This window comes from Caenorhabditis elegans, chromosome IV, assembly GCF_000002985.6.
Source record: "Caenorhabditis elegans chromosome IV".
In the NCBI taxonomy this organism is placed as follows: Eukaryota; Metazoa; Nematoda; class Chromadorea; order Rhabditida; family Rhabditidae; genus Caenorhabditis; species Caenorhabditis elegans.
Window position 1 is genome coordinate 10,864,256 of NC_003282.8, and position 13,413 is coordinate 10,877,668.

Here is a 13,413-nt window from a genome sequence, read left to right on the forward strand (position 1 = left end):
GGACTGGTCAAATCCATTTTTTCCTATTTTCATGTTGTCAAAGAACTTTCCTGAAATTTCAGAAAATCTTTTCAGATGGCCTTACTAAATATACAGGCAGTATCACCTCAAATGGATGCAAATTTCAATGCGAAAATTTTGAATTTTAGAATGATTGATGAAGGAAAGTATACGGTAAGTGTTGTCACTATAATTCAGAAAAAAAACGATGAAAATAAAACCCAGAGGCGAAATTTCGCGATTTTTTCGTCAAAATTACTGTACCCGGTCTCAACACGACAAATCTTGTTAAATTCGAAAAGGTGTGCGTCTTTAATGAATACCGTAATTTCGAACTCGTCTCAGCGGAATTTTCCATTTTCTTCTCTCAATTTGTCAAAATTTACATGTTTACTATTGTTATATTTGAGTATATGTTTTTTATTGAAAAAAAAAACTACGAAACATCGATAAACATTTTGCAGAAACAAACGTTTTTCCAAAAAAAATCGCAAAAATTCGCTGGGTAATAAGAATGATTTAGAATCCGAAAATAAAAAATTTGATGGTTTCTTAATTTGAAAAAAATGATGAGAAAACTGTCATAAAGCTAAGTTTGGTATCTAATTTTTGAACAACTATAATTTAAAAGTTTCATTAAAATCAAATAATCCCACAAGTTCCATAAAAGTACATTGAAACTTTTTGCAATTGAGTAATTTTCAGGTATATCGTATCCAAATCACAGTTGACACCTACACTTGGACCGTTGAACGACGTTATAGTGATTTTGACGCTTACGATGTACATCGATTTCTAGATCGAAAGAAATCATTTCTTCCTCCAAAGAAACGACTGGGAAACAAGGATCTCGAATTTATCGAAGAACGACGACTTGAATTGGAGAAGTATGTTCGAGCTCTTTTGGAATTAGAAGTTTGGTATCAAAAGCAGAAGAATGTGCATTCGCTTCCGTTGATTACAGCGAAGTTTTTCGATTTTCATCAATATGTAAGTTTTGCAGAAAATATCAAAATTTATTTGAACTGAGACCAAGGTGTTTCCAATAGAAAAAAATGTGGCAGAGAAAGAGGATAGGCGAATAAAGAAGAAATAGTGAAACTTATATACATCTAACTGACTGAGGTAAACTTTATGAAAGCATTGGGATAGGATATTGAAAATGAGCAAAGTGGCTCATTTTCAATTAGACAGGCAACTATTATTATTATTATTCATGCTCTTCTTCTTCATGATTGTGAATAGCTGCTGAAAGCTCATTTCTACTCAAAGCTGCACGTCGTTTCATTCTCCAGTATTGAAGACGTGTCCAAAGTTCACGAAGAGCGATGTAGATCATAGCAATATTCTTGACCGCAAACAGTGATGGATCAAACTTCTTTCCGTGTTGTTGAACTTCAAGCACAATGTACAGGTAGATACGGAGTCCGAGGAAAGGCCCATTGACAATGAGAACGTAGAGGAATGCCCAGAGCTTCTCACTTACGAGCAGGAATCGTGGAACTTTAGCGTAACGAAGTTTGGCGAGAGCGAAGGTTGGCATGAAGAAGTTGATACAGGCAACAATCAGGATTGTCAGTTCGAGCCATAGTTCTAGATTCCATTTGTCCTTCTGAAAAAAAGTAAATGAATTAGATACTAGGTAGTTTGTAGTTCGACTTACCGATGCTTGCCAAAGCAAGTCTAGGAAGTAGATATTATCGATAAGATCGAGGCAAATGGCAGCAACAAGATATGAGATGTACACTTGACGAACAGAAACCAATGGGGTATAGTGATGTGACTCGAAGATGAACAAGAAAATCAAAACGGACAGAGAAAGCCCAGCTTTGAACAGGAAGTCGTCGAAAAGTTTGTCATTGTTGTCAAGCGGCGTTGGAGGAATGTCCTCGTAGAACATGCGGAAGCACGTGGCAATTTTTGAGATCAGAATAAGGGAGTACGCTCCCCAGGCGAAGCAAGCGTATTTAACCCGACTGTCTGAAATATTTCATTAATTATCAGAGATCTTGAACTTTTTGAAAGTGTCAATCTAGTTGAATACAATAGTTCAAATAGATTAGAATACTGAAGAAACTCTTACAAACATTTGAACTTACCAATTGAACAGCACTCCTCCATTTGAACTGTATTGTATTTGATAGCCAATACTCCAAGTACTCCTAGTATCAGTAGAACCACAAAGTCTGGTCCAATCCAAGCGGCCCACACATTTTCTCCAGTGACATTCAAATAGTACCAATCTATCAATCCAAACTGTAGAACTACTAAAGCAAGACTAATTATTAATGCAAATGAATCAAGAAAGGCTCGCACACAGCGGCCAGGAAGAACTGCCATTGCTGAATTTGTAGTCTTCGATTGTGAGATTAGAGCAGCAGTCTGCTCCGGTGGTACTTTAATTGGGAATTCTTCTGCTCCTTCGTAGTACTCGAAATGAGCGATTCGTTCGTCTCCGTTTTCTTCAATTGATTCTTCAGTAATATGTCGTGGATCTCTGCCGGACTCCAAGCGAGTATTTTCTGTAACAGGACATGATTGAGAGGGTGACGGTTGCGGAAACCATGGATTTTGAAGGGGATCTTCCGAAGGTTTTGGTGACTCAATATGATGATAGCGAATTGATGAATCGACACCGGGAAAGAGCAAGTGTGCCATTTGGTGAGAAAAGAAGAAAGAAAGGAAGGAGTTTTGAAAAGAGCGAAGACTGTTTGCATTGCACGGATGCGACTTCCCATGGGCATTTTTCCTCTATTTTTCAAACTGTTTTCGGAACGGAAAAAAGGAAAAGAAAGGTCGTCCGAGAAATCGAGATAGTCTGGTTTAAGAGGATTACTAAAGGCAAGGATAGGGCTGGATCGGTGATCGTTAAAAAAACCCAGTGGACAGGAAGAATACAATAGAATGGCAAGATGAATAAAAAGAAAACAGAGAAAGAAAATAAATCTTGTAGTAGAGAATGTTCGAATTTGGTCCTACTTTGGATTCAAATGAAGTACTACAAATCCAGTTCATATCCGAACTTCAAGTTCTACATTTGAGGAATTATTTAGATGTTCAATCTAAAGACCTTCTTAACTACGTTCTGACAAAACGAATCAAGTAGTGAGCATTTTTCCTAGCTTCACATAAGTGTTCCACTTGTCAAACGAACAAGACATCTAAAATCAAATTGAGTTCAGAACCGTTCTCTCAAACTTGATTGCCAATAAAAAAATAATTGAAAAAAATGCAAGTTCAAACTATTGTCAGCTGATGCTTCTCCTACGCATTGTGCTATTGAAAGAAAAGATACTGTTGCGGTGTTTGCCGGCCACCGCGCGTCTCGCTGTGTTGTCAACAAGTGCAAAGTGCATGAACACGACAAGAAGTAGAGAGGAACGAAATTATGTTAGGCTACTCCCCACTCTTCATAATACAGGCTGGCGAGAACTACCACACAAAATCAATATGAAATTGGTGTTGCGGTTCTCATCTCTACTCATTCTTCTCATTATGATTGGTTGTGGAGGCGTACTTACAGCAAAAGTGAAGGCGACACGGATGCCGCCAAATAATTGAACATAATTGATGTCAGACGGTGGTGCGCGAAAAAGGTGCGCACGTTGGAAGCAATGATGACGGTCCTTTCGTAATGGACAGGTGTCCATTCGAACGGCTTATGCCTAATTCATGAGAAGCTGATCCAGCTCTCCTTGTTGTGGTGCTCAGGGGCTCAAAGAGCCCAGACCATAAGTTGCTTAATTATGTGCTATTGTGTGGTCGAAATAGAAACACTCTATGAACAACACAATATTATGGAAATGTGACGCTCCTCTCTAACGCTAGATAATTGCTCTAAAAGCTCTTACCTGGCAACGAGCCAAAACTCGCCAACTGTCGGGCAATGCAATCGTTCTTAGAGTTCCCAGACTCGTAAAATAAAAAATTGTAACTAGATGACCCACTTGGTCCACTAAACAGCAGCCACGCTCAGAAATTGATGCGCACATTTGTAGATGAGTTCCCATCCCGTCTGTCCACATATTTGTGTTTGCATTACTATATTATACTGTCGCCAAACCAAAATTGGCTCACATAATCATGATGACGTTTGTTCAAACACATGGTCTCTAGAATTTGGCATAGAAGATGTCCAAGAGCACTTGAAGAGAATCCACAAAAAAGAAAATGGGTATGGAAGGACAACGAGAAGCATACCAAAAAGGACGAAAACTCATTGGAAAACGCATCAAAACGAAGCAAGAATGATAAGTTGCTCTTCTGAACCATAAAAAAGAAGCAGGAAGGAAAATAAAAGTCTTGGATGTAGATTTGAATTTGGATTACCAAAAAACTCATACCATGACGCGAATGTACAACATGGTACATCAACTATTGCGATAGCGATAATAAAGGTTCACAACCTAAACGAATTTGCTACATTCAAAGTTATGAGAACTAAGAATAAGGGAAACTGAACTGAACAAGATTGCAACTACCAGTGGTCTGCCACAGCTAACACATTTTAAAGTAATTAGAGAATGTTGAAATGAGAGAGATGTAACTCGGTACTGTGTTGACTTTTCGGATTTCGCACAGATGCCGTCTGATTATGCATCGCAACCACCATCGTCACCGCGTACAAATAAAAAGACCCCAATGATGAAAGAGTGAGAGAAATGTAATGAACTGTCTCACCTGGAATCTCCATGTACAATTGGAGTAATCAGTGCATAGAACACACAAAAGAATATCTAAATATCTAGGAGCAATAGGGCTCCGGAAGTCGATTCCTCTCTTCTCTCTTCTACACAGCCCGCTCTAATTTGGCACACAGCCAACAACGAAGCAAGATTAGGCAGTGTTAGGGGGAAAATGTGGGAGTCGGGTGGTAGTGGTGGTGGTGGATGCGACAGACGGGAGAAAGGGACTGACGGAGAGGTCACTGGCCACGCCCACTTTGGGGTCTCTAGTTGAGAAGGACTGATGTTCTGTGAAGGAGGGGAAAGAAATAGACGAGAATAATGGAAGAAGTGTTGCGAGTAGAACAAGAAGTCAGAGTCTTCAAGAGAGAGAGCTTTGATTTATGTGACTGCTGATGTTCAAAATAGAGGTTCCAGTGAGAAAGGTTCAAAAGCCCATGTCTGCGCCAGAACACCGTGGCTAAGGTAACTGGAGTAGTAAAGTCAAAACAAATCAAATGTCTTGCGAAAAATATAAATTGAAAGAAACCCAGTTAATCCAAGAAAGACTGAGAAGCGGTTTATTTACGAGAGTGCTCGTTTTCACCGTCGTTTTCCATAAACAATCAGCAGGTCTACCCTTCCAATATCCGTTCTGAGCCCTCCACACACACACACACATACTCCGCCCCGTTCTTCTTCTCCGTTCATCTCCGTTCGCTGGTCCGTTCAATTATGGCCTTCCGTGAGGGTATAGGGACCGGTTTTGTCGCGTATTATGCTCGATACTCACTATTATACGGACCACACATCTGCCCTCATCCCCTCATCCTTATGAATGAAAAGCACACGCACAGAGGCATATCCACACACATATTCATCACACCGGCACACACCTTTGGTTACTGGCGAGAATAAATGTAACCAAAGTGATGCAAACAGTGCGCAGAATGGACTGTACATTAAATGGTATCAAATTTCATTTGGAAGAGACGAATTTTCTGCTGTTACAATATACAAAAATGTATAATATGAAATGCTCACTGTGCCAACGCATGACACACAATGCAGGCTCGAAACAACGAATTAAAACAAAACAGAAAGGAAAGAGCAAAAGTATAATTAGAGTCGTCGAATGAGGGTAATGAAATAGAGGAAAACTGGAATTGGAAAAGGCAATAGTTGAGGACCACCAGGAGCTACATCAGAAAGACCCCGTTGTTTTATTCATTTGAATTATTGTGAACATGGGTCCGATTGCCTCGCCTTGTCTCTAGTTTTGCCACACAATGGAATCCGGAGCGCATGTCAAGTGAATGCGGAGCGGCAGAAGTAATCCGTCGGTGAAGTCTCCTTTTTCTCCTGAGCTCTGGACAAAAGCGAATTTGGACTCGCCCATCCCCTCTTCGGATGGAAAAAAGAGAGAGGGAACCTAATTTATCTGCAATGTTTTTTCGCTTCGTCGAAAGAGTCGCCCGAAAAAACTCGTTTTTCGTGTCGTACCCCGTACCTAATACTCCTTCTTCATGCCCAGTTCTGGGTAGGGGAGCGGAGCTCATTTTTCTTCTTCTTGCTCCTACTTCTTTTTTTCCACTGGCTCACATACAAAACATAACAACAACAAGAGAAGATGAAGCGGAGAGTGAACCTTGCGTCTCCTTTGTTGTTTTGTTGTTTTGTTGTAAGAAGATGTATTTGTAGAACCAAAAATGCTCATTTATTGGGCTCGAATGCTTCTCTCAGGGGATCCACAACACAAAAATTTGGCGGTGGTCAAAAAGACTTGTGAGTTGCGAATGGGACATAAGAATGGAATGATGAGACAAGTGTGTTCACAATGTGTGTGTGGGGAGGGCACATATGGTTCATGTGCTCATATAAGTAGAAGTGGTTACACACAGGGTGTCACTAATGAATGGTTCTAGTACCTTTTTTTCATTTCAGGAGATCCACTCGATCGTCGACGATTTGTCATTGAGACTCGGAAATTTGGGAGATGGTTGGCTTGAGAGCAGTCAGACGTCACCGAAATATTTTGAATTTACCCCAATCGAGTTGCATGCGATTACCGAACGACTACGGTTGCCGGAGCCAACTGCTCCAGGTATGATACATTTTTCAATGCTGTAAAGGATTTTTAAATGCTAGCGACTGTGGGGTTTTTGCCAAAAAAACTGAAAAAAGTTGCAATATACCGAATATAAATGTTAAACAGTACACAATTAAACAATTCAAATGACCGAGCTATTTTTGAATATCCGCACAAATTATTGACCTAATTCCGAGATTTTTTTTCTTTGGAAAAAAATTATAATATTTTAATTTTCTAGTTATTTCTCCCATTCAGCCGTTATATATTAATTTTTCGATATCATTTATTTTTTAATGTTCTTCTACACATCTATGAAGTTTGAAAGTTTGAAAAGTTGAAATACGGTTGAAAACATATAACTAAAACAAAAAAGACCCATAAAAATATTTTGAAATATGTTATGGCTACATCACTTGAAAATTACATTCATCATCTTAAACGAAATTATTCCAAGTTACAGATGTCAACATGGTGGCAGATATTGGGAATACCATTGACTTTCTTCACAGAGTTCGTGCTCTTAAAATCAGGGGACAGAAAGGATATGTTGGAACATCGAATATCGTTTGGAATTCACTGGATATGAGTCTCTATTTTTGCAAAGGACTGAAAGCATTATGGGTATGTTCAAGATTTTGAAAAATGTACTTTATAAATACCTATTCTAATAATAAAAACCTTTTTTAAAATCAAATTGGTAATCAATTTCAGATCGCCGACAGTGATGTATGTCGTATTAATGGAATCAAAAGTATAAGAGAGACACTTCGTCGTCTTGTCGTTCACTATTCGATGAAAAAGATCAAGGATTTGCTCTTCGATGAAGAAGATTTGGAAACTGGAATGCTTGTGGAGGAGATGGACACGTGGAAATGTCTGGAAGAAGTTGATCTTTCGTTTAATGAGATTAAATGTTTCGATGAAAGCATGGTGAGCAGCGCTGAATCCGACAAAAAGTGTTTTTTACGAAAGCGAAAAACGAAACAATTTGTTTTCCCAAAAACACGAAAAAAACAACAAAAAAATGAGGTTCGAAGATGCAAAATTCTCTTTTAAAAAAAATGCTATAGATTTTCAAAAAAAATTTCAGTCAATGTTTTTACAAATTGCCAAGCTTTCGATAAACAAAATTCTTTTTTACTGTTATGTAGAACATTCAAGAATTTTTTGAGTATTTCAAAAATGTTGTAGACTTTCAACATTTTCGCTCAAAGATACCGTATCCTTCCTATCAGTACTGCATGTAATACTATTATTCAATCTGTAATTTTTGATACTAGTAGGGATTTAAATAGAGACTACAAGTCTCTTGTTTTTTCGATCATCCATTTTGAGTGTAACTCAAAAAATTTTAAATTTACCAATTTTCAGAAACTGCTCCCCGAAGTGCGAGTTTTGAATGTTAGCTACAACTCCATCACAGAAATTGGATCTAATCTCGCTTTCCTTTCATCTTTAACTGAACTCGACCTTTCAAACAATACTTTAACGAAGATTGATGGGTGAGTTGTTCGTTTCTAAAATATTTTATCTTTATACAGACATAACTCAAACAGAGATTAATTTAAAACATATCTAAAGTTAAAATCTATTCATACAATAAATGCAATATTCCAGTTGGAATGAGAAACTTGGAAATATCAAGAAGCTGATCCTCAGTGAAAATGCAATTGAAGATCTATCGGGATTGGGAAAACTGTATTCTCTGGAATATTTAGATGCAAAAGGCAACAATATTCAAAACCTGGATGCTGTTCAAGGAATTGGAAAACTTCCATGTCTTGAGATTCTATTACTTCGTGATAATCCTATCAGAAAACTGGTCGAATACAGAACAAAAGTCCTGGAGCTTTTTGGAGAACGGAGCAGTGAGCTGAAATTGGATGGAAGACGTCCTGAAGCAAGGGAACTTGATACTGTACGCGTACGAATGGCCCTTCGTAAAGCAAAAGAGGAAAAAGAAGAACGAGAGAAGAAGCGTAGAGAACGAATTGAAGAACGAATAAGGTTCGTGCTTAAAGAATGATTCCGATTTTTCATTATTCCATTTCAGGTACATTTCTGGAGAAGACGTCAATCCGAATGTATCTGGATCGTTTTAATTTATACACTCAATCACGTCAATATGTATATCAATTGTATTTAACTGGAGATTCACAAAAGGATGGAATTGAACTTGAACAAATACGAAACAATTTTCACATTTAGTTCATATTTAAAATTTTGAAGATTTATTTTTCATTTTCCACCCCCAGTGAAAACTTTTATTCTCATTCTCTAACGCATAATTTTCAAATTATAATTTATAATGCATGGTTCTTGTAAAATAATCTAGTCTTTCTTCCCTGTGAACTTCCCCAACTTACTATTCATCTACGTACTTCCCCGAGCTTTTATTCTTCATTCAAATGATCGTACATATCGTCACGATTCTCATGAAATCAGTGTACTTATACCACTTTTCAAAGAATGTATTTAATCATTTGTCTTCTTCTTGGTGCATCCCCCGACTGATCCTTCTTTTATTCATTAGGGTTTAATGGTTGTGGAATTTTTTACAAATGTGTGTTAGTACTCGTGGTGTGTGATTGAGATGATGAATAATAAAATCATATGAGATTATCTGGAATTTCGACACAACCATCAAAAACAAATTACTCAGATTTATTCAACAAAATACGGCGAGATCCAAAAATCCGCGAAAAAAATAAAATCCGAGTTCAATACTGGAAATATCCAATGTTGTAGAGATTATCGAGCAACGAATTCCTCTTCATCGGAGAATTTCCATTTGTTGATGCAAACCTGCGGTTTCCTCGTAATCCATTGAGCTCTTCGTTACGGACCATCATTACATCCTGAAATAAATTGGCAATTTCGGATTATAGTCACAAAGAGATACTAGCTGAACTTTTGATGTTCTTAATATACAATTCTCAATTTTTTTAGAAACTACAGAAAATTGTGAAAATTTATATTACTCGTATTTCATATACTACTCATTCCGAGAAAATCGGAGTAATTCTTCCAAATAATTGTTTTCGGTGTGGAACTAAACGAGATTTTTCCAAAAAAAGAAGAAAAATGCGACACAATATTTCTTGTATATTATTGTATTCCTTAAAGGTGCACACTTTTTTCGTAGCCTCTCTTTAGAAATTTTTAATCGCGTCGAGACCTGGTACCGTAATTTTGCGCAAAAGTCGCATCGGACGACTTCATTTTAAACCCGCCTCTACTTTGAGCAGCCCTTACTGTATTCAGAATGAAATTGTTGTATACCCTTATTTTTGTTCAGATTAATTGTAAGCTTAACTTCGGAAAATCAGGAAAATTGAGAACAGTTAAAACAAACCGTCTGCAGAGAGGCTAATAATTAGGAGCAGTACAAAGTAGATTGCTTTCCAAATTTCAACCTTTTTTGTTCCGATTTTTATCAATTCCCTTCCTAGACTGAAAAAAATTTAGCTCCAATTAAAACATCTATCTTAGTATACATTCCGGAAATCTAAAAACTTACAATAAATCTCTGTGCATCAATGATAGAAACCAGAAGAAGAACAGTGAACAGGAAGAGAAGGGTTTTGTGAGCTGACATTTTTTTCGGATATCACCTGAATTATGAAAATAAGTAATTTGAAGTTGTGTAACCATTTTGTTTTTCCAAGAAAAATTGAAAGTGTGAGAAAAAGTATAGTTTTTTCTAGAAAAACAACACGAATTTGAAATCTGGAGAATTATGAATAACTTGGTTGAATCAGGAAAAAAAATATTTGCAGAAGCACGAAACCCTGATTTCTGGAAGCTTTAAGGATCAACGTCATTTTTATTTTCTTATCTCATAAAGAAAACAAAAAAAAGAAGAATGAATAAATGAGATCTTGATACCAAAAATCAGATAAAAAAGATCAGAAAGGAAACATTAAACAGAATATATTAAACGCCGAGTGTGTCGAACAAAAAAAGCTCCGATTCCAGATCTCTGCATTTGAGGGCGGCGTCTTCCTTCGTCATTAAATAGGGTTCTGAAAGAAGGGGCGGGGCCTAGAAAAGAGGGAGAATACTTTGGAACAAAAAATGGCGGAAATGGAATGAAACTAAAGTTCCAAGAAATGAATTTTTGGTACTCACAATCAGAGTTGATTTTTCGAAAATGAAAAACGGGAAAGAATAATTTGGCATCTAGAAAAGTTAAGGATCAGGAGACAGAGAAATGATATTTAAAGTCAAAAAGGTGTAAATCGAAAGTAGTAGTGCAGCAGTTTTTAAAAACTGAAAATTAAAAAAAAAAGAGTTATTTTTTAAAAATTTGCGAGGTTCACATCTATGTTTGGGGTGGTTTAATTTTTTTTAATGTCGTTTAGAAAGTTTCGAAAGTTTTGAAATGAAATGCGGGGTTATGAAATTATTATAAGTAGAGTAGATTTAAAGCAAGTTCGCTAAATATCTTTCAGAAAGTAGAGCAAATTTTCGTGCAGGTTCTCCGAAAAATTGTACTTTTGATTTTCCCGAAGTCGACCAACAAAAGCATCGAGATTTTAAAGCGAAATGCCACATCGACTATATTTTAAGTACAAATTGAATTGCCGAATTGTTATTGTGGTGGCTTTTTCCGAAGTTCCATTCCGTTTAGATTTGTGGTCAATCCAAGAAATAAGGTACAAGTACTGGAATTGTGTCGAAATAACAATATAGTCACGACTTCTAATCAGTGGAGAGTACAATATTTTGGATTTGGAAAATAGAAAAAAAATTGATGAAGTTTGATGCTGACATCACATTGGCAGTGACGTCTTGTAACTATGATTACAATTGTTGGAATAATTGGATCTTCCGATTTTCGGTGCACAGGAATTTTTGGCAGACTGTAGTTATGTCTTTGTGCTGAATAAAGATCCTCAAAGTATATATCGGAATATTAGACTAGCTAGTTAAAACACATATTCGAAAACTGCTGGTCAAAAAAACTGATTTTTCCAATCATTCCCTTCTTAAAGAAATACTAAATTTTGTTTCTTTCCAGCTCATTGACAAAGAAAACTAATCAAAAAAGCAATGAAATGTTCACGAAAGCTTAATATTTAAAAATGGGCATGTTTATAGATGGTAAGTGTTACAGAGTTGTTTTCATTTCAGTTATATTCCAGAATTACCGAAAAATGAAGAAGAGGCTCTTTCTGTTTTAACACTGAAGGACAATCCAATGTTATGAGGGTAAGTGAAAACTCATTTTGTAGTGAAAAAAGAGATGAAATGCTAGTTTAAACAGACAAAAGCTGTCTACAATTAAAAGTTAATTATAAACTTCCACATTTGGAAATTGCCAATCTAAGTTGACCAAATGCTAAAAGGTTAATTCCATAAAAATTTCGATTGATTCAAAACTTCCGAATTTGGTTTTAAAAATCCAGGAGAAATTGAAAAAGTGCTGAAATTCATTTCTTTATCTTGATATCGTTTTGATTTTCAATAATTTAGATTCTCAGCTTTCGAAGCTTACTGCTCAAATCTCGATGATGTTTTATTAGTGGATAACTGTCCAATATCTTTTATCATTTTTTTTATTATTTTATACGACATCATATATGAGATCTTCGGTATAAAAATCGAATGAAGTCTAACCTGCCTCAATAATACAAGAAAAAGGAGCATTAGACGTAAGCTTCTTGCAAAATTTGATGATATCATAACATGTCGAAGTATTTAATTTTATGGAATTAAGAATTTCTCTCAAGTAAACTATTTTTGAGGAATGACGCTCTGTGTTTTACATTTATTATATGACTTCAGTCTAGGAAGATGACTGTCTAAAAACTTTCTTGATGAATGTTCAATCAGTAATGACGAAAGTCGTCGCACTTTTATTTCCGGAATGCAAACATGCAAAATTTGTCTTCCAAAACCGCTTCAGGTTTTTGTTCGAGTTCGAATAAAATAAGATATGCCTTCTTGTACGTTTTTGTGATGTTTTAAAAATTGAACCATCAAAACAATCGCTATAAAAGTTTCAATGAAACAAAGTCATAATATTCTCAAAGATTATTGGAATCACTTGGAGACTTTCTATATAAGATTGCAAGAAACTGTGTATTATTGAATTTGAAAAGATATTTAACTTTTCAAGCTTTCATCATGAACTTCTATTCTCTTTCCGTCTTTATTGCTTTGGTTTTCTCTTTCAACGCCGCTGATGGGCACAGATGTCACAGAAGAGGAAACGGTGAATATGGAGGTGGAAGTGAAGAAGTCGTTGTTATTGGAGCCGAGAAACCAGATAATGTCTAAATGTGTGTTACAAACGATGTTATTAATAAAGTTCTGAGCATTAAAAAATGTTTTGAAAGAAAACGAAATAAAATTCAAAAAGTTACACAATTTCAGGTGGTTTTTCCAAAATTTTCGATAAATCAACAATTCAGAAAATTGTTCCTTTCTTTCTAATCAAAATTCAAAATCAAAACAAAAACAACATTTTCTAATCAAGTTTGGATTTTTGTGCTCTACAAATTAGCAGTTTTTTGAGGATCGATGTGAATGTGACGTCACACGACTCGTGATATTTCAAATCAGCAAAAAAAGAAAACAAAATTTCGTACAAGCCCTTGCTCTTTGGTTTTATGAGATTCAACATAATCTGAACCTTTTTAATCGAATTAA

The 13,413-nt window shown here is 36.2% G+C and overlaps 4 protein-coding genes across 5 annotated transcripts; 2 read left to right on the plus strand and 2 right to left on the minus strand.

Annotated features, from left to right (window-relative positions):
- Nucleotides 1-75: 75 nt before the first annotated feature.
- On the plus strand, nt 76-9,378 carry nish-1 (PX domain-containing protein; the record flags this gene model as incomplete). The annotated part of the gene is made up of 8 exons (NM_069615.7): nt 76-174; nt 706-990; nt 6,609-6,768; nt 7,217-7,377; nt 7,468-7,686; nt 8,128-8,258; nt 8,374-8,763; nt 8,810-9,378. The coding sequence occupies 8 exons, from the start codon at nt 76-78 to the stop codon at nt 8,856-8,858; spliced, it is 1,494 nt and encodes a 497-aa protein (NP_502016.2). The 3' UTR covers nt 8,859-9,378.
- On the minus strand, nt 1,003-4,925 carry F13E9.11 (uncharacterized protein; the record flags this gene model as incomplete). Of its 2 annotated transcripts, NM_069614.6 has the most annotated exons (4): nt 1,003-1,612; nt 1,664-1,980; nt 2,100-2,522; nt 4,681-4,925. In NM_069614.6, the coding sequence occupies 4 exons, from the start codon at nt 4,691-4,693 to the stop codon at nt 1,211-1,213; spliced, it is 1,155 nt and encodes a 384-aa protein (NP_502015.2). The 2 variants fall into 2 exon arrangements, with proteins under 2 accessions (NP_502015.2, NP_001122770.1); NM_001129298.4 differs by lacking the exon at nt 4,681-4,925 and having other exon boundaries at nt 1,211-1,612; nt 2,100-2,340.
- Nucleotides 9,379-9,404: 26 nt separating the features above from the next.
- Nucleotides 9,405-10,372, minus strand: nssp-48 (Neuropeptide-Like Protein). Its single transcript, NM_171415.5, has 2 exons — nt 10,277-10,372; nt 9,405-9,614 (listed from the first exon to the last, which is right to left on the minus strand). The coding sequence occupies exons 1-2, from the start codon at nt 10,352-10,354 to the stop codon at nt 9,477-9,479; spliced, it is 216 nt and encodes a 71-aa protein (NP_741484.1). The 5' UTR covers nt 10,355-10,372; the 3' UTR covers nt 9,405-9,476.
- Nucleotides 10,373-12,888: 2,516 nt separating this feature from the next.
- fipr-14 (FIP (Fungus-Induced Protein) Related) lies at nt 12,889-13,041 on the plus strand (the record flags this gene model as incomplete). Its single annotated transcript, NM_069616.4, has 1 exon — nt 12,889-13,041. The coding sequence occupies one exon, from the start codon at nt 12,889-12,891 to the stop codon at nt 13,039-13,041; it is 153 nt and encodes a 50-aa protein (NP_502017.2).
- Nucleotides 13,042-13,413: the final 372 nt, after the last annotated feature.